This window comes from Chelonoidis abingdonii, chromosome 1, assembly GCF_003597395.2.
Source record: "Chelonoidis abingdonii isolate Lonesome George chromosome 1, CheloAbing_2.0, whole genome shotgun sequence".
NCBI classification, from domain to species: Eukaryota; Metazoa; Chordata; order Testudines; family Testudinidae; genus Chelonoidis; species Chelonoidis abingdonii.
The window spans coordinates 172216330-172238437 of record NC_133769.1 but is presented as its reverse complement, the minus strand read 5'-3'; the positions used below and the strand labels follow the sequence as shown (position 1 = coordinate 172238437).

General features: G+C 37.7%; 1 protein-coding gene across 2 annotated transcripts in view; it reads right to left on the bottom strand.

The window, feature by feature from the left end:
* NECTIN3 (nectin cell adhesion molecule 3) overlaps nucleotides 1-22108 on the bottom strand; it is a 134234-nt gene that overhangs the window by 25877 nt on the left and 86249 nt on the right. The window contains exons 6-7 of one of the 2 annotated variants that reach the window (XM_075072642.1): nucleotides 14289-14427; nucleotides 8821-8902 (exon numbers count right to left, since the gene is read on the bottom strand). In XM_075072642.1, coding sequence (XP_074928743.1) covers nucleotides 8821-8902; nucleotides 14289-14427 — 221 coding nt within the window. Of the gene's footprint in view, nucleotides 1-8820; nucleotides 8903-14288; nucleotides 14428-20414; nucleotides 22101-22108 lie in introns of those variants that run through there. The other variant, XM_075072634.1, reaches the window with a different exon arrangement.

Genomic DNA, 22108 nt, shown 5'->3' with positions numbered 1-22108 from the left:
ATAAGTGGCAATATAGTACTCAACCCATCTTAGACTAGGCGGAGATGGAAAATCATAGCCTCTATAAAAATATTCTTTATAAAACCATGACACTCTCTACTTAACATTACACCAGTAAAGAAAAAATGATGTAATAAACTTAATGACATGAACATTTACAGTCACATTATTCTGCCTGTTCTACATTATCCTTCATTTCAATTTCATCATGACTTTAGCAATCTACGTTCCCAATAATGCCAGGAATTTGAATTGTATGGTGTTATTGTATGTGCGTTAGTCTCCATGTTTTTTGCTTAGAGTAATTTGCATGTACAAAAGAAAAAATTCAAGAACTATCAGGAAGTCTGGCTCAAGCGCTATATTCCATTTGAAAATATCAGCATTACAATTTTTCAGATGGAGCAAGCCACTTTCTTATTTCAATACAGCGATTATTAAACAGGTTGGAATTGCAATGTGAGGAAATAAAGAGGCAAGAGTATAACCTGAGCGACATTTTCAAATCTGAAATATTCAGCATTCAACATCTGCAGAACACTGACTTGTATCCTTGGTCTTTTAAGACCTTGAAACAGCCCTTATCCTTCAGATTATGCAGTGACACATAGGCCATTGATTACTGACAGACTCTTTTAGCATTCCAAGTGATCTGGGCTAGCGTATCCAAATACAAAAAACCATGATTAATCACATCTGATTGGACTGTCTACCACTGTACTACATATCTGCATAGTTTAGTTCAATGTTATTATTCATACTCAGACTTTAAGGCCAGAAAGGACCACTGTGACCTCCTGCACATAGCAGGCACAGAACTTCACCCACCCACTTGTGTAATAGACCTCTAATCTCTGAGTTACTGAAGTTCTCAAATCATGGCAGTTGCTGATGTTCAAGCCTAAACTTGCTGATGGCCAGTTTATATCCATTTGTTCTTGTGTCCTCTCTGTCGCTGGTATTTATCCCTCTCATGCATTTATGGAGAGCAATCATTTCTCCCATCAGCCTTCTTTTGGTTAGGCTCAACAAACCAAGCTTGAATCTGATCTCCTATAGTAGATTTTCCATTTCTTGGATCATCCTAGTTGCCCTTCTCAGCACCTGTTCCAGTTTGAATTGATCTTTAATAAACATGAGACCAGATTTGCACACAATACCCTACACAAGGTCTTACCAGTGCCTTCTATAATGGTACTAGCACTTCCCTGTCTTAACTGAATACCTCACCTGATGCATCCTAGGACTTTATTAGCCTTTTGCACAGCCACACCACACTGTTGATCACAGGATGATATGAGCAGCCAAACAGATGTACATCTTTCTCCTACTCTGCCACTCCCACTAATAAATCCCCAGCTTATGGCAAAAATTGTTGTTGTTAGTCCCTAAATGCATGACCTTGCACTTTTCACTATTACCTTTCATCCCATTTCCATTACTCCAGTTTAGAAGATCATCCAGACCTGCTTGTATGATATTCCAGTCATCCCCCATATGGGCAGTACTTCCCAACTTTGTCGTCATCTGCAAATGTTATTAAATTCTATTATCTTGATGTAGGGATTGTCTTCACCACTGGGGAGATCAATGCTGCTGCAATTGATGCAACAGGCAATTGATGCAGATCTAGTGAAGAACCACTAAATTGATGGCAGCGCTCTCTCCCGTTGACCTCGGCACTCCATATTCACATAACTGGAGTAGCGTAACTTAGGTCAACTTACCCCAGTAGTGAAGACAAGCCCTGAAAGAAGTACAGGCTCAAGAAATGTTATTCACCTGATGACAATCCCATAATTAGTCAAGTGCTGCATGACAATTCCTGAATATGACATTCTAGGACCAACCAGACTATACATTTTATAGGCTTGTTAGCCTGACATTGATCCCACATAAAGATAATGGAAAGGCTGATATAGGACTCAATAAAGAACTAAAGGCAGAAAATGTAATTAATGCAAATCATTGTGGGTTTATGGAAAAAACAGAACCTGTCAAAACTGACTTGATTTTTTTTTGATAAGATTACAAATTTGGTTGATAAAGGTATAAGTGTTGGTGTAATAGACATCTGTAAGGCATTTTACTTGGTACCACACAACATTTTGATTTAAAAAACTAGAATGATGGAAAATTAACATGGCACACACATTAAAATCAGTGATACTTAATTAGATCTACCTGCAGGTGTCACTTTGAGAATTTTATGACAAGAGGTGGGCCATTTGCACAGAGGGCTGACAAAATAAAAAAAATTCAGCTGCCAATAAATAAAGACTTTGATTGCAATGTAAGTGTTAATCTTTTAATAAAGTTTATAAATCAACATTACCACCTGTGTTTGTGGCAATTTCTAACGGAAGAAGAGACATGGACGATCTCTGGCAAGCTTTATGAAGAGTGATTTGTAAGAGGCCAGGGCAAGGTGCACGCACTGGTGAAGATGCTCATCTGTCAGGCGATCACAGTGTTTTTTTAAAATCACATTTATGGTAGAAAACCCAGATTTATGGAGGTACATTGATCCAAATATCGTTAAGATAGATGACTAGATCCTGGCTATTCTGAAACTGGCCAGCATATTGAATCCAGAGATCACAAAGTGCCACTACTCTGAATTTTACCTTCAAAATAGGTGAGCGCTGGGGCCTTACAATTTCTAACTGGAAGGCACCTTCATCGCTGAATCAAGAATATTATTTGCTTCAGAAGGGCAATGTCCATCAGCAGAGACAACAAAATGGATCACGAACAAATAAAAACAAATCCTTTGGACTTCTAAAATTCTGAAATCTCATTTTAAAATTTTTGCTCAGATGGTTTAGGAATTCTTGCATCGTTTTCATTAATGTTTCATCTATAGCTACTACACACAATGTGAGAAAGTGGAACATCTTTCCTGTTGTCTCTCTGAAAGATTCCTCTGAAAGGCACATACTTTTTCAAACAGATCCCTGACACCGCTTGCATGGCCTTGGAACTGCAAGTTGAGAAAATTAAAATGACCAGCAAATATGGCACAAAAAGGCTACTTGTGATAGAGGACATCCTGGAATTTACGAATGAACTTGCAAGTCCTGTTCATCTTGTGGTTTGAAAGAAATTCTATTATTTCTTTCTGAAGTACACAAACCTCTCTAACACACTCCCCCTACTTAACCAGAGAACGTTGTCATACTGCTACAGGTCTCTGTATTTGGCCAAAATATCTTGTAAAAAAGCTTTAAAAGGACGATGATGCAAGCTAGAATTAAGTGTATGTAGTTCACATATACTCAATCTAATCTAATCACAAAAACATTGTTTTTTTTCATGTCCCCAGACAATTTATCACACAGAACAGTCTGGTGAATGATGCAGAGAAGTATATTTAATGAAGTGTGTATTGCTGCCAAACGTGAAGCAAAGCCCTTCTCTTTCCTTGTCAAGGAAGGACCTTGGTCTGTAACAAACAAGTTAATGTTCTGCAGGTCTAAACCATTTCCCGCCCCCTACAAAAAAACTATCTTTTCGCAAATGATCTCTCCTGTGGTGTAGGTTTCTAATGGCATTATGCACAAAGTTTTTTTTTGAAATCATAAAATCTAACAAATAGCGCTGGCTGGGCAGTGTCACTTAAATCGCTTGATTCGTCCACTGCAAGAGACCTGTATTTGGCATGTCTCACTAATATCTTAGGACTGACTCAGCAAAACTAAGTGCAGCGGACATGGATTGGGGTGCCTGATCTTGCTGTTCTACTAGGTCAGAAGCCTGGGAATATTGGAAGGATGATTGGTCCTCAGGATGACATGTGTAGGAGTTTGGGAACCAGAATGGTTGGGGCTAGAAGAGGGAAATCGGGATGACTCATGCTCTTTCCTGCCAGATTTTGCATAGAATGCATGGCAAGTGCAGCAGTGGAGGAAAGGCAAAGGAAAGAGCAGCAGTGGAGGAAAGGCCAAGGAAGAAGCAGAGTTTTGCCCTGGGAGTGGCAACCTATGGTTCCTCTGGAGCAACTTGTGGTGCATTTCCTGTTTCCTTGAGGCAAGAACAGATCCCTTGTTGGGGTTCCCCAGAGAACAAAAATAATGCACAGTACCAAATAGTGGAGCTCTCATTCATGGTCGACTGCAAAATGTCTGCTGTGAGAATCCGCAAGCACATTTTGCTTCTCTGAAAGATTGGCTGTTGGTAGAGTAATTTGACTGCTGATGCACCAGTTTCAGAAGGTGGACTGCTTCTGCACACAAGGAGGCAGATCTCACTCCTCCCTGCTTGTAGATGTCATAACACTGTCTGACATTATAAAGACATGGTGAGCCTGGATGAATAGAAGAAAGGATTCACATGCTTTCCAGACTGCTTGCAACTCCAAGACATTGATGTGCATTCTGGACTCTCAAGAGGTCCAGGTACCTTGTGCTGTGTGGTTGTTCATGTGAGCTCTCCGAACTAACAGGGATGCATCTATAATAATGCTCCTGTCCAGAGTGGAAGGGAGAAAAGAGGTTACGCACCTTGTGTAGTAACTGAGGTTCTTCAAGATGGCTGTTGCTGTTCCTGTGGGTGCTCCTCTTTAGGTGCCTGTGCGATTTCAGGCACAGGAGCAGACACCTAAAGTGGAGCACCCACAGGAACACTCCTCGAAGAAGGGACTTCCATGCATATCTGATGAGGATTTGTCTATCACAGCAGAGAAAATACTCATTGACTGGAAATGTCACCAGGAGGTTCATGGAATTGCAATTTTGATAATATACTGACTGCAGCGGCGTTTGAAAGCAACAAAGATGGAGTCTTCTGAACGTGATGACATAGATGCATGAGGCCATATGACCTAGGAAAGAGAGACATGACTTGACCGGTAGTTGACCATTATTTGTGACATGGGCGATGATAGCTTAAGGCCTGGAACCTGTCCTTGGGCAGATATGCTCTTGCAGTGATAGAATTTGAGGCTGTCCTGATCAAGTGCAGAAGGGGGAAGAGAGTCCCCATTTTGGGTCCAATTGAGGACTCATGGTTTTTTCCATGAGGTATCTGTGGAGACAAAGTTCCCGCCCTTCTCAGGTGTGGCTGGACAATGATTGGCAAAATACGGCACCTCGCCATGATGTGGACTTCCCCAAGGTAGAACAGGCAGCGCTGGTGTTCATCACTGACCAAGAAGAATCGCAGGCAGGAAGCACAGTTTGACGCCTGAGCATAGTCTGGCACTAATCTAACACTAATAGAGCTATAAAACACTAACTGTAAAAACTCTCAAAACTGTCGTAACTATTTACGAACTATGTTATTCCTATTTTGTAGAATGAAGCCAAATCCATGGACACTGAAGGTTCTGACCCAGACTACGTGGTGGTGAGAAGGAACTGGAGAGGCAGACAGTGTGACCTGCCCTTTATTCCCTCAGAGGCATGAAGTGAGCAGAGCACATGCACATGCATAGACCAATGGATGCTACTTTCAAATTCTCCAGCTCTGAATGCATGCTGTGTATGCAATACAATGAGGACCACCATTTGAAGGAGAAAGCAGTGATTCTTCATTAGGACCTTTAAATTTAAGACAACGGTGTTTTTAGTTAAAGTTCTTCTACACCTTCGGTCCAAATCTCCTCTGCTGCAAAGAAAATTTCCATCTCAATATCTTAGAGATCTTTGAATATGTCAGTGAACTAATGGATAAAGGATAAATGATAGTTCATTTCAGTTTCCAAAAATTCTCTGACAAGATCCTTCATAAGTTACCACAGAAAGTCCACGTGGTCATAGGGTGAGAAAGTAAATTTTGTCATGGTTCAGTAACCAACTAGGAAACAAAGTCAAAAGTAGAATTAAATGGCTGATTTTTTTCATGGCAAAAGGTTAACAATAGAGAGCACCAAGATTATATACCAGGGATCAGCAACCTTTCAGATGTGGTGTGCCGAGTCTTCGTTTATTCAACTTAATGTAAGGTTTTGCGTGCCAATAATAAATGTTAACCTTTTTAAAGGTCTCTTTCTATAAGTCTATAATATATTACATACAACAATAGTTTAGTTTAAGTAAATAAGGTTTCAGAATGTTTAAGAAGCTTCATTTAAAATTAAATTAAAATGCAGAGCCCCCTGGACTGGTGGCCAGGACCCGGGAAGTGTGAGTGCCACTGAAAATCAGCTCACATGCCGCTTTCGGCACCCGTGCCATAGGTTGCCTACCCCTGTTATATACCAAGGCCAAGAGTTTAAAATATTTGTTAATAGTTTGGAGTAGGGAGAGAGGTGAGTAACGAGGAAAAAAACACAGTTCACATGGAGTTCTATAGATTAGTGAGAACCACAGAGGACTGGGCAATTTCACATGGACCTAAACAAACTAGGTTATTTGGCAGCATTACGGCAGCTGAATGCAATGTCAATAAATCAAAGAAAGGCATACTGTATAGGAAAAAAAAAAAAAATCAAGAATACTCTTACAACTCCCAAGGGTCTAAACAGACTTAACCTGCTCAAGAAAGGGGCAGGGATGTCCTTGTTGGCCACTCAGTGAAGACCTCTACTAAAGGTAGATATATGGTTAAAAAAAGCAAATGATATCAGGATGCCTAAGGAATAGGATGGTGACTAATAAGATTTTATATAAGAGCACTGTATACATCACTTGTGTGGCCTCACTGAAACAGTGGGTGCAGTACTGACCACCACATTTCAAAGAAAGGTCTATTACAGAATGCAAAGGGGTTCAGAGAACAGTGATGCGAACGGTCAAGAGCATGGAAAAATATTACGATTGTTTACCATAGAAATAAAAGGAATAGAGCAGACATGATAAAATAAATTAAGTAATGCATGGAATAGAGAAGGTAGATTGGGAACTTCTGTCCTTCCTGTCTTATTACACAAGTAGACATTTAGTGACACTAATCAGACAGCAAATTCAAAATTGAGTTAAGGAAATAACTTTTAACACAACCTGTGATTAGATTGTGAAACTGATTGCCTCAAGAAGTTGAGGTCAAGAATGTTCAATTTTAACAAGGGACTGGACATTTATATCAATAAGAGTATCAGTTTTCATAATTAATACATTTTGCAAGACACTAAGCCTGGATGCTTAAAGCAATCTCAATGAGATATCAGGGTGAGACCGAAGGGGGGAAGGGGCAAGAGGAGAGGGAGAACAAAGAAGTTTTCATTAGGCTTACAATGTTATCGGTCTTACAACTAACAGCGGAGTCTATAACTCCATAATTACGGACCTCATTATTTAGCTAAGGTGAAGGAAATGCTTTTTTTTTTGGGCAGAAATTTTCCTCAGGCAATTCTTGAACAAAAACTATAGAATGTGTGACCCAAGTGTCAAAGTATTCAGTGTGACAATTGAGTCTTCTCCTGGTGTCCTATCATTCCAGTTGTGCTCATACAAAACCAACATGAACAACATCTTGTCCTAAATCTCCATCACCCTTTTCTCCCCAGTTCTCTTTAATAAGTCTTGTTGCTTTTTAACCCAAATTTATCTCAGTGATTCTGTGTGAAAGAAAAAAACAAAGATCTAACAGATTCCTCATCCCTTATTTAAGGTACAAGACAGTCACACTGATCTTTTTCTCCCCTTAACACAACTAGAGTTTTATTTCAGGCTGTCTCAAGCCCAACTGCATCTTCTCTCTCTCTCTCTCTCTCTCTCTAACCTCGTTGTAGTAAAATGAGCAGTTAATATTCGAACTGTAGCATCTTGTGTATCAGTTTTCTTGCTTTATATGGCTAGTAAGTTAAGAGGAAGGAATTACAGAAAAAATTTCAGCCAATAGACTGAATTTGTGAACTATTTTACAAACCTGTATTACAATGAAGCTTGATATGGTAAACCTTTAAAATGAACTTGATTAAATACTATGGGTACTGAACTCGTGAACTGAAGCCCAGATCAGAGCACTCCTAAAATGAAACTCTAGGTACAGTGAAGTCAGTGGTTTTTCTGTCATTGACTTCAATGGGACCAGGATTTCACTCCTAGACTTTGACGTTCAAAATCCACATCCAGCCTCAATTTTGAGGCTCATAAAACCTCTACATTTTATGGGGCGGTTGGGTATAGTGCATTACATGAAGTGAAATACTAATATTTCCCATTGAGGATGCTTTCAGTAATGAATGTTAAAATTAGTTGTATGTATGTTGCCTAATACAGAACAAACTTTTCTAGTAAGTGAAGTCATCCAAGTCTGACAGACAGCAGAGTTGACTAGTTCAATTATGACAAAGGTACTCAGTGGCCTATGCCTGCCGCCCCATCACAGAAGACATCACTGTAAGGAACCTCCATTACTGAAAGACCATACACTAGGTTAACAGGATGGCGACTCCTGTGGTTTTTCCATGTCAGGGGGCATTATTAATTCATCTGCATAAGGAAGCTTACGCAGACAAACCATTAATACTTCTAACAATGCAGTCTTTCCTCATCTTTTCAGGTGCACTAGAATGTTCTGGAGCATAAAATAACCAACTACCATTTATGAGCTATTTTGCTTTAGAGCAGCTACAGCAGTTTTGTTTAATATTTTCCAATTTCAGCAAATCACAGTATTTCCATATAAAAATTAATATATTATACACTGAGAAAACAAATAGCTAATTAAAATTAAACCTTTTTAATGCTTCAGTAAAATAGTTGTTTCTTTCACTTAAGTTTAAATCAACAACTTCATGTTGCAGAAATCCAACATTAGTCCATTCCCATTACAAGGAGCTGTACATCTAACAATGAAGTAATATTGTAAGCAACATAATATTAGTTAGCACATACTTATTCTGTTTTGAAATGTTAAAATTACTCATTCACCTACCTGAATGACTTCTTTCTGAGATACAGAGAGTGCCCTTTCCTCATATGAAGGTGGTGGTTTGTGTGTGGGTGGAAGATCAATCCTGCATAAAGAGATTATACAGATTACTTTTTGTTTGGTCTTCATAAATATGCCAAGTCAAAGTCAACCTTCTCCACAGTTAATACCTTCACAGAAACATTAACCAATTCAAAAAAGCCCTGGATACATAATCTACAGCTTTTGTTTCTTCTCACCACTAATAGATCTACAATGAAACTGAGTTTTGTAATCAACCTATTGGCAACCACCAATTACATGCCCCTTCATAGTCTTTAACTCCTGTTATTCTTCATATGGTATGCATTATTTGAAATCAGACTTGTATAAGAGATGTTTACTTTGGATAACTGTCTGCAGTACAGAAAAAAGGACAACTTATTGAAACAATGGGAATTATTTTATTTCTCTGTTCAGTTTAAAATTATGGGAAAGACTTCAGTGTACTAAGAATCTTAACTATGAATACTCAAATGTTAGAGATATTATTTCTAGCTGAGGCCTGACCAGACAAGAACAATTAAACACACACAGGGAGACCTCATTCTTTGGAAGACAGGATTAGGCAGGTAACAATCATTGGACTGAAAACAGGACATATGCACTAAATAAGTATATAGGTCAGTAAACTAAAAAGAATGTCTTAATGAACTAACCTGAGAGGGAGAACACACAGGGAACTATTTGTTATGAGCTACATAAGGGACAAATAAGCTAGGAATGTAGAGATGAGATAAAGAGGAAGTCGAACCATGGATGGAGCATGGATAGTATGTGGGACACGGGCATTGGTTCCCGCAAAGTAACCAAGCCAATCCACAAATATGTGATGTAATGTGTAGTAAATGCAAAGAGATGTGTAATATATAAAGTGAGAGGGCTTCTGTGCAACTTTGGAGCTCTGATGTACCCTGCATCCAGCCCCCTGTGTTTGAGTCTGATCAATTCAGCACAGCACTATTGTACGCCAAATAAAAATACCTAAGTGATGAAGTGGAACTGAGTTCTTGGGAAGCTGACAGAAAAAGGTCTCAGAGAGAATCCCAACATTATCAACCTTAATGAATTTTGTTAGATTTGAGTAAATCTTAAGGTAATTGCTTACTTTGAAAGTTATCTTTTCTCTTCTGAGAATAATTACTGAAGGTTCACAAATAGGTAAAGTACTTCTAAACAGAGAAGGAGAGAACCAAAAAAGTAAACGTGTTCTCTCCTTATAACATCTCCAAGTACCAGCATGGAAGGGGAAGTTGGAAGCTGGAGCTCAAAATATATACCAAGGAAGAAGTGTGTGTGTAGGTGCCAGGCAACTGGAGGGGCTGTTACATCTTTACTATCCCAGAACAGCCAAAGTAAACTAGAATGATTTTGTTTAATAATGCATTGCAGATCTCAAAAAATAAGACTGAACTGCATTTGTCTATATTACTTTTCATTTAACATGTAGTTTAATGATTCTTTTAGTATATGAAGTCCTCAGTTAAGTCCCATCTGACTAGTACTTCATGGATTCATTTTTGTTCACTTAATATTCATGATGATCCCACGAACTTCAACAGCAGTTAAACATCTGAGCCTAGAGAGTTTTGTTTTCTATGTTACTGTAGTGTGTAGTTCAACTATGAATAAGTGCAGCAGCAACCACCTACGAATGAAGATATGATTTATTGCAAATTTTCTACTCTATCCAGATAAACCTTTTGAAGGGACCTTGATTTTCACCAGATGAATCCTTGGCACGTCAAACTGAGCACCAAGTAACTGAGGCACTTTTGAACATTTTGTTCTTTGTGCCCGGATTGGTTAAGTATTTTAGTTTTTGATTAAGTATTTCATATATAATGTTCCTGAAAAAAAACCACCACCCATTTTTAGTTTGTGTATAATCAATTAATTTCATTTGAGGTATCCAGATAATTCCTTTAAATTCACTGGGACCCAACCTTATTACATAAGACCTTAGCACAACGTTGTGGGGGCCAAACAGATTATACATATTTTTATAAGATTTAAAGTCACCTGTATTGATTTATATTTTAAGTTTAGTTTGTTTTGTATCTACTTAGATAAAAACAACCTCTATACAGTATTGTCTACTTACACACTTATAAAATGACAAACATGATGACAAAATGCTTAATGAATCTCCATTAATATGTTGTGTAGAAGCAAGCCACGGGCTTTATGAAATGCTCTGGTGGCCTGTGTACGGCCTGCAGGTTGGGCAACCTCATTTAATTGGCATCAATTTACATAATATAGCAGTTTAAGACTATGTAGATAGCTGATTTAAGTGTTTAATCCAAATGAAAGTCAAAGAAATTTAAGCTACATATGTTAAGTGGTTAAATTTGAGTTGGAGAATATAAACTAAAGAATGAGGAAGATACGCATTGTTGTTTATTGTCACATGGTACTTAACCATTTAAGTCAAAGAGCAACTTCTGACTTCTTAGCACCCTGTTTATGTTAACTTAAATTCTATTGCTGCTTTTCCCCTTCAACATGAAATATAGTTCAACAACAGAGTTGCAAGACATAAGGAATTCCCTTCATTTTTCAGCTCTCTCCTTATTTAGCTACATTTATAAGTCAACTAGGTTGTTTTTAAGTCTTGTAACAGTGACAAAGCTTTAAATTAAATTTAGACCCTTTACATATTTTAGTTGATATTCTTTTGTGTAACAAAGCCATACATACCTGTATGTTCGTTAGAAGTCCTTAGTTTAAGTTTGCTTAAATTCTATTTTGTCTTTTAAATCCTACCTTCTTTTTAAGAACTTCTCATATGGGCATACTTTTGTGAGATAGTCACATCAATCATTGTGTGGGCCTAACTCATTTGGAGTTGACCTAACAATCATTACCTCCTAAAATGTGCTTCCCTAAAAATCCAAAGTCATTAAAATACTATTTTGGAGAAAAGGGGAACAGAAAACAAGGGGAAAGAGTGAAGTGATATTGATCAACACGTAGCTTCTAAGTAATAAGAGCTGCTATTTTCAAATGAGACATTCACCCAAATATTAAGTTAACTTCAATGGGAGTTGGGTACCTAGTTTCCTTAACCCCCCCGCCCACCCCCCACAATCCAGCTAAAACCTGGCTCTAAGGGCTGGCCTACACTACTACAGTAAATCAATCTAATTTACGCGACTTCAGTTACGTGAATAGTGTAACTGAAATCAATGTAGCTGGATCCACTTACCGCGGTGGCTACACTGCGCTGTGTCAACAGGAGACCAGACTCAATAAATCAACAATGGCTGTATCGATTGCAATAGTGCCATTCTACCAATAAGTGTAGACCTGCACTAAATGTGCATCTTCTAACCCCAGGGTCTTCCCTATCAGCTTACCTGTTATTAAACCCATACATTTAGTCTCATTTGGAACAAATGGTAGAATTTCTTATATTTTCATTATAGTTTCAATCATTAGAATTTTATCAGGTTAGTTATTTTTTATGTTGAAACTAATTTACTGTTACCTCATGCTTTATACTTCAAGGACAACATTTTTCCTTACTACCAGTTACCTCTAAGACAACCTTGTCCCTTCCTTTAGGCTTTGTTAGATTTCTATCAACTCCTAAATGGAAACTGTCTTTATTATTTTTTCTGATATAACAATTGTTAAAACATTAACTGGCAACAAGTGTTTTTAAAAACACTAACAGATTATAGGTTAAATATAGGTTTCTTTAAATACTAAGGTAGCATGGTTATGCAATTTACTTCAACTTACTAAGCCACACAGTGTCCTGAGGCATTTTTTAATCCATTGCAGTTTTAAAGATAAAAACTATATGTAAGAAAGCATAGGCAACTAATTTATGAAGTAGGCATTTCCAACCTTTTTTAAAGTGAGTTTTTCCAGTACTTATTTGCTGTAACACTATGACAAAGAACTGATTTTTTTTTTTTTTTTTTTAAAAAAAAAGGTATCTTCAGAGTACCTCAATAATTTAAGGATGTGTCTATTCAATTACCAGCTATATTTGTTGCATCTGAAGGGTACAAACAAATCCTTGTAAGCATTTTTCTCCAATTTAGGAATACTCCCAGGACAACTGTTTCACCACCTTATAAGCAAAGCTCCCAAGTGTATAGGTGTAATTTTTACATGATCTAATAACTGGTTTGGACCACATTTTCAACCATGTACTAAAGTTTCCTTTTAAGAACATGAAATTTTCAGCCTAAAAGCTGGTTTTTCCTCATTTTAAGTACATAATCTCAGGAGATGTAGTTTTAATCTTAACTATGACACTGCTCCTTCAGTGCTGTTATTTCAGAGAACATGTAACTGCCTCTTGGAGGTGGGGATGTTTAACTTCAAACTAGGCAATCTTAACTCCGCTCCTCCTAGGGATGACAGTCTTATCACCCTCTAACTGCCATTCTTCACACAATTTTTGCACTTACCTATCCACTACTAGTACAAGTTACTACACCAAACATCCATAATTTCTACTGTTGGAGAAAAAAAAAAACTGATAAATGAAAGTGCAGAAAGGTGACTCAAGGAGCCAAGGTAAATTTGAGATGTGCTGTTTGCTATGTAGCTGTGGCAATAGTAAGTTGTATGCTTGTGGGTGGGGAATAAATGTTATTTACTGTTAGGTACATTAATTCTTTGATTTTTTGTTTGTTGTGTTTTGTGTACTAACTTTAACTGCTTCACCAGACTTTTATATTTTAGTTGTAACAGATGTGTCACGGAGTGTGGGGGAGTCCAGCCCTGCACCCCTCTTCCTGGAACCCACAGTGACTTTTAGCCAGCCAGTAAAACAAAGTTTATTGGACAACAGGAACACAGGTTACAGCAGAGCTTGCAGGCACAGTCAGGACCTCTCCATCGAGTCCTTCTGGGGGTTCAGGGTGCTTGGATCCCAGCTTAGGATACCCTAAATTCCACCCACACAGCCCCAAACCCAAACTCAAAACTACTTCCCTCCTGCCACTCCCTTCCTTTGTCTACCTTCCCGGGCAAAGGTGTTGACCTTTCCCCTCCTTTACCTAGCTCAGATTACAGGCTCCGGTATCGTCCATCCTCTAAAGTCCTCCCCTGCTCTCCTATTCCCCACACAGACAGCCCCTACTCCATCACAAGATGTTACAAGAGTATTGTGTACTAGGGAACTTTAAAAAATAAACACAAACCTTTTTTTGCCTTGGAAACAGCCATGCTTTTCTAGGGAAAATATACTTAACATACTTAGTTTAACTATGCTGTTTTTTTCTTTTTATAAATCCTGGTGATTCCGCATTGTTCAATTTCTCAACACCACTTTTGGGTTCCGAGACTGACTGTACCACATACTAAAGTTTTGTTTCTTACCAAGTAACTATAGCATTTAGGCAACTACAAATACAGCCAAATACTTCATGCTTACTGTTTCTAGTTTAAGAAATTAAGATACTTACACTTTGTCAAGGTAGGATGGCCTTTTTTTCCTTGGAGTCAATAGCACTGTCACAAAGATGGTAATGATAAACAGAGCAAGAACTGCTCCAATTACAGCCCCCGCTACAGCTACAGAAGATGTCTGTTTAAATGGCACATCTGTAATGTAATGCACCACAGATTATCCTTTCCAGGTATTATTTTGTGTTTTCCATCCTCAAAGCTAGTTATTTAAGCAACATTTTGGAAACTATCATATCTACTTGCATCATCATGCAAAAGCTGTTTTTATAGTCTAGGATGCTCTTTCAAAGTCTTCATAATCAATGCCATCTGCCCAGCTCTCATTAACTATTCTTAACAAGATAGTTTGTAGATATAAAGAAAAGGTAGTTTATAAATAAACAAGCTCTATTTTACACCTTTGAGATTTTATTTATCAGTGAAGAAAACAATACAGTAACAGCATGCTTTTATTACTATTTCAAACTTAAAGGGACAGTGCAATATACTCAGGTGGCAGCTTTTAAAAAAAAAACCATTGAGGGTTGCAAAAACTGGGACCAAGCAAATTAGTTTTAAAGAAAAAAATGAAAGACTACTGGCAGCAGTTAACATGCAAAAATACTAATAAGTTAATACTTACCAAAACCACTCAATACCATGTCATCGCCAAGACCGAAAGCTTTTAGGAAGCATTAAGAATTTTCAGTGCATGTCTTATTTTGACCAAGTTTTAGTGAAACTGTTACTCTAAACAGACTTCTAGAAAATTTCCTTTGAGATTTCAAGTAACTCCCAACACTAAATATAAGTACTTTATGTGACAACTGACCATAGCTACATCACTGCTGACTTTAATTTCAAATACATGTTTATATCAGACTTAATAGATTTGATCTATTTATTAATAGTTTCAAGTCCTAACTGCTACAGTTCTCATCTTCCCCTGTTCCCCCCCCCCCCAAGTATTTTAGATGTGGTTGGAAGCTTCAAATGGAAGCTTTTCAATTGCAAACACCTTGCCATGTGCAAACTGGTGATTTTGCCCAAGTTGAATAATTGTTCTTCACAGTAAGCATATCAAAAGGTATGAGCTGGAAAAAAACTTCCACGAAGTTTAGAGGGAAAGGACAGGAATTCAAAATTTAACAGTAAAATATAGCTAAATGTGAGCTTTGAAATCTGGGATAGTTGGTACTAGTTTAGAAAAACCAGTCACTATTAGTGAGCTGAACAGTAAGTGTAGACATGCCCGAAATGTGCACCTTTTAACTGCAGGCTCTTCCCTGACCATCAGTTTACCTGTTATTAAACCCATACATTTAGTCTCATTTGGAACAATTGTAGCACTTCTTACATATTTCATTATAGTTTCAGGCACTAATGTTAAAACCATACTTTATTGTTACTTCATGCTTGTTTTTAATCATGAAAACACACCCTTTTTCCATTCATTTGAGTGGATTAAATTTTCAATCAGCCAGACTACACTCTCCACAGGAACATCCTTCCAGTTTAATATTCCACACCGCAGAGTTTTACAGCACCATTTGGGCCACTACAGTGTAGTTAAAGCTATTAAAAAAAACAAAAACAAAACAAACTTCTGATGCAGCTGTATTATAGAGATCACTGTTTCAAGTTTGTCTCCTTATCTCTCACAAAAAGAGACTGTTGGTCATTTTTCTACAAATGATAGGTCACCTCTCTCAAGTCTCTCTCCATATGCATAAACCCCATATTAAAAAAAAGCCTACCAAACTGAAAGTCACAATGGTACAATCTAGATAATTTCCTCCCAAGGCATGGGGCTTCATTTTCTACTTCTAGCCTGAGGTTCCCTCTGCTACTTGCCTCTTCTAACCACAAGCGAACTGGGCACGTTCACAATATACTAACAGCCAAGTTTAAATTGCAGTATGTCTAGAATGCAACAGAACAGTACTTCAGAAACAGAGCTTGTCAGTTTGATTTTGTTTTTATGCACAGAGCCAAACAGCCAGCTCATGTGCAGGCACTAATCCATCTGAAGCTGTGGATACTATGCATTCTTTTGAACTTCAACTGTCAAATACCTGAAACTGTGACAATCTGGCCTTTCAGCTTTTGACCATCCACTATTCCACTGGCTTTATACAGCCTTGGGCAGACTATGATATGCAAGCTTTCATTGCAGTTTCCCATGCCTCCTGTTTAGCTTCTAGTTCTATTGCTACGTAAGACCTGGCTTCACATCTCGTACATTACCTGTGTACAACTTCCCATGCTTGCTTGGGAGTGTACCATCTGCGTCTACTGCTTCTAGCCTGTAACTCATGAACCCCAAACTAAGACACCCTTTCTGTTAATCTTTTGTTTCATCCTCATTTTCCTCACCTCTTCGCTATTCAGTCAATACCTACTTTTCATCTCAATTCTGTCCCCATCTCAGGTTCTCCACCTGTAAAGTCTACAGAGAGCTCAATGACTGACAGGAATAAGTACTCTTCCATACCACAAAAGGGTCATTATTTTTACCTCAAGGTTTATCCTAATCTTCGAGACTCTAATTAGCTTTAAGACTTACTCCCCCAACCTGAACGACCATGGTAAGGTAGCGGTCTAATGGTTGAGTCCTCATTACTGAGATGAGTGGACTGTCTCTGCAAATTCCAAGGCAACATTCCAAGGCTAAGATTCTATTTTTAAATGTGCTGTAGAATCAGACAACAGTGAGATGCAAATTCTAATGGGACTGACAAGCACTAGAATGGAACCAAGGACTTCAACAAGAGAAAGTAAGATACTACTGCTGAAGTGCTTATCAGACTTGATAGAATTTTTTGCATAGGAAACTGTAGAGCAACAGTCATCAAGACAAGTATTTTAGCCAGCCCCACATGAAGAGTACTATCTCTGGAAAGCCTAAGGACCCAAGTTCTGCTACAATTCCACCTTCAGGCACTTCACTTTAAAAACTCCAGAGCTCTGATCAATAAGCTTCACTACTTGAAATTCAAGGGCTGATGTTTGACACCCACACAGAACCGGCCAGAATAAAGTACTCTTGGTCAAGAAAGGGTAACAGAATAGCCGTTAATGGTTTTTAGTTGTGTCTCCTAGCTATTTTTGCTGTCAATGACCAGATTAAAAAGAAACACACACCTAATTATTGTAGATGAACCCTACCAAATTGACATGACTGAACCCATGCCAGAGGATATCCAGGATATTATAAAGTGCAATAGGTCAACTTCACAAGCAATAAGTCTTCAATTATCTTTTTGGGAAGAAAGCTATTTGATGGAAAGATTTCCAAAGACACCTAACATACTAATACATTGTACTGTACATTCCTTGGACTGAGATTTGACCTTCTCCTGGAGTTGGCCTTTCACAGAGGAATTTGTTTTTTCCGCTTGCTGCTTTAAGTTGTCTAGTAAAGATCATAGCCACTGGGGCTGAAAGGCTGCAGGTGGAAGAAAAAAAAAAATACAGGATGCTGCTTTTTAAGCCCTTGCAGTAAAAGTAACCATTTTAACTATGTGAATATGACTTCACTGAGGGAGTATTTTTCAGCCTTGTATACTTGCAGGCTGTGTTTCACTTTACAGAGTGAGAGGGGATATTTTGGCACTATTGGTTCACTATCTGATCCTGCTTTTCTTAAGAGCATCTGTCACATATGTGGAGTGGATTGCCATGGAGTCATGTTGACCCAAGTGAAGAGATCAAGTGTTGCTTTAATTGCTACTATTACCACACTGAATTCCCTAGTGTTATTCCCAATCGCTCACACAACAAAATGGGAAGCAATAGATCAGTGGACAGCGTGGCAGGCAAGGAGCCACTGAATACATATTATTGGGAAGGTGATAATCACAGGATCATCTGTGGTGCTAAGCAAGTTCGTTCCTAGAGCTTCGCTCCATTCTAGACAGAAAATTCCTGGAAAAAAATAAAGTGATCTATTCTCCAGGGGATTCTTGTTAGTCAGTGTGCTGATGAGGAATGTCTACGGCAGGAGACACCTCCTAGACCAGGGGTTCTCAAACTGGGGGTCGGGACTCTTCAGGGGGTTGTGAGGTTATTACATGGGAGTTTGCAAGCTGTCAGGTTCCACCCCAAACCTCGCTTTGCCTCCAGCATTTATAATGGTGTTAGACATATAAAAACCTGTTTTTAATGCATAAGGTAGGGTCACACTCAGAGGCTTGCTGTGTGAAAGGGGTCACCAGTACAAAAGTCTGAGAACCCCTGTCCTAGGCTGTCTGGTTAGTTAAGCAAAGAAGGCAGCAAAAAGAGTCTCAGAGGCAAATACAGAGTAACAAACTCCATCACACTGCACTGGTCAGAAATTTTGTTGAGTCATAACTTCTGTCAGAATGAATTAAGCCATCCAAGGAACTGCTTTTACTTTCAAGAAGGTAATGTGTCCAAATACTTAATAAACATTGTTAACTGTTCTCTTAACTGAAATGAAGTCATTAATTATTTTAAGTGACTAATTAACATACTGTTAATAATTAAGGTAGAACTGTCCTTAAGTATCAACCATGCTAATTACTTAAATTTCTCTATATAAGCTTTTTTGACAGGCAGTTAAATATGTAGAGCAGAGGTAGGCAACCTATGACACAGGTGCCGAAGTCAGCACGTGAGCTGATTTTCAGAGATATTTTTCAAAGTACTAGCGACACTGAAACAAATTCTAGTTGAAGGGTGATTGTCACCAAAAAACTTTTTTAAAACAATGTACATATATTTGGGTGGGAGCTTTAGCTCACTATTTCATGTCTTTCAATCAGTTCTGCACACTACCTGTATTCAAGAACTCAATTTAACAGCACAAGTTTATTTCAAACAACAACTATTCATACTTACAATCAATTCTCTATTTACAGCAAACATACATCAAGTAGAACACACTGCAACTTTTTTGGAGTCTTAACTACCACCAACCTCTTCAGTTTAAAAATTTTAACTCAAAGTTTAAGTGTTCTTCACCATCTTAAATTATTAAGAGTATAGAAAATACCCATCTCTAAATCTCAACTTGTTACAAAAACCAAAACCTACCGAAGGCCCAAATTGTCTCACATGGACATCAAGTTTACAGTTAAAGGTTCTCTTAAGTTAAATGATCTCTCAGAGACAACAACAAGTTCTATATATAGAATCTGATCCATTTACTTCAGTGGGCTTTGGAGTAGACACTTGTGTGTTATAAGAATTCATTTGCATGAGTTTACACCTGAGCATGACCCCCTTGCTATTGTGCTAAGTTGAGACTTTGGTCAATTAATTTAATATACATCTCACATAACTCTCAATTATGACCCTAACTAACCTTAGGAAACCGTTGTAATCTTTATATGAATTTACTAGTCTACCCTTCATTTTTGAAGGCATGCAGTCATCTGGAATCACAGACTACTGTCAAAAGCCTAATACAGATACTGTATCTACTGTAAAGCTTTAAATACTCTGTCATTTTGCAGTGTTTTTACTACTAAAGGAAACATTCAAAAAAGTAGCCAATCAGCGTCCTTAAAATTCTGGTCCAAGCTTGTTAAATTTTTATTTGTGTGGCAATACCCTCCCCCCCCGGCTAAGTTTTTTTTTCATTTCTGGACTTCAACATTTAGGCAAGTTTTCCTGGATAAGAGTTTTTAAACTCATGCATGTCAAGTTGAGAGCTTAAAATATGAATTTCACCACAGAACTGTTTATCATCTCTAATTTTTACAATTTAACTGCTGTCAGACTAGATTCTGAATTAACTTCATTCAGATTCCATTCTATTCATTTGCAAAGCTGAGGTAGTGAACCTACTACTGAAGAAGAGGCAAGGTTGTTCCAGCTCTTGAAACTGACTTCCACGCATGCAATTTCATTTCTAGAACCATCTCCTTCTCCTAACTACAAGACTGCTTACTGTTTTAGTCAACAGTCCCACTTGTTTATTTGCAACAAAGCAAACCAATGCAATACAAACAAACCCAACTGAGTAATACATACAACTGCTGTTCTGTGAATCCTGGAGATTCTGGTACAAATTATTTTTCAACAGCATCAAATAACAATAGTTATTTCCCTACTTGCTTTATTTTAAATAGCATTTTTTTTACGTTAACCCCTTTCCATAAAGGTTTTAAAAAAAAAAAGTATGCTCAACTCTTAAAAGCAGTGATATAATCACAAAAGATCGTAAAAATTTGCCCTATACCTTTTAATGTTCTGCACACTATGTTATGCTGCATTCTGCTAGAACCTTAAACTTGTATATCTTGGCTATATTAACGCCATTCATTTCCCCCATACGCTTAGAATTTATATCTAATTGAAACCTAACCTCGTATTTCCAATCCCCAGTGAAAAAACTTTCCAGTATCATCTTATTTCTAGTTGAAAGTTCTCTCTCTTTTTAAGTTTGAGAATCAGTTTTTGATCTCATGTGAAGTACAGGCCTATAACTGACAAATTCTGTACACAGACTAATAGCACTTTTTGGAAATGAACTGTAGTGTAAAAAAAATGGTTCTCAAAAATCAACTACAAGACAAAACCTTCCATATATTCATTGTTATTCCTCTAAAAACGCCTTCACTGAGAACTCTAACTTTTTCAATGCAACATGTTTTCTTTAAAAGTTACCACTAACTATGCACATCATATTACAGGAAGGCTCATTAAAACAAAGAGGTGTTCATTTTTGTGTAGAAAAGTAAAATATATCTTTGAAAAAACAGATTTAAGCAAATCCATGTTTTTGCATGGTAAAAATTACTTAAGAATTGAATTTACCTTAGATAAACTTCAGCTTTAAGACTAATTCACTTGTTTTTGTCTAAAATGTGTGTGTGTGTGTATATACACACACACACACATAACAAAGCACGTGTTTAACACAGATTATACTTGATCATAGTCTCAGGTAAACAGTTTTTAAATCACAAAGCCAAGACAGTTGCTTTTTAATTCTAACGTTGTATGGTAACTTTAATTTAGCACTTGGTTCTTACATGTGCTGTAGCCGAATAAAGCATCAAAATTCCAATATTTTCAAAGACAGTAGTACAGCATTGAAAAATCATAAAGCAGCTCAAGATACATTTAACCCAGATTTTTACAATATCAAAAGCTTGAAAATCAACTTCAAAAAGCTTGTTTTTCCTCAAGTAAAAATATAAACAACCTGAAAATGATCAACTAATGAATGGAACTGTATGAATCAAGGTAAGGTATCAGTGGTTACTACACATACCACTCCTTCCGGGAGATTACTGAGCCATCTACATGTGACACAAAGTCTTCTTCATTGTCATCATAACATTCGCCAACCATGTACTTCATTCCCAGTGTTTCTCCTTCATAATAATCCATTGGTCTTTCATACCGTTCTTGGTACCTGTTAATATTGTCTACATTGTTCCACTCTGGTTTGTCTGGGTCTTCTAAATAATCTTTTGATATTAGACTGTTCACTGGATGTTTTATTTCTTTTTTTATACTGTCAGGGTAAGAATCCATATCATCTGATTGGAGAACATCTATTTGAGACTCTTTTTGCATATCTGATGGTGGAATGTAGTTCTTAGCAAAGTAGTCACCACGGAACGTCCGTCTTCTCCTATAGCAGATAATTCCAACCAAAACACTTGCAAGTATCAGAAAGAGAGCCCCACCCACTGCACTAGCGATGATGATACCCCAATTGTCTTCCTGCATTGCTGGCAAGGTTGATGTTGGAAAATGTGTTAGTTTTGGTTCTGTTGCTAAACCTGTGATGCCATCAGTTGAAGAATGCCATGGAACCGTGGGTGGTCGTGTAGTAGTAGTAGGAGGATCTAATGGA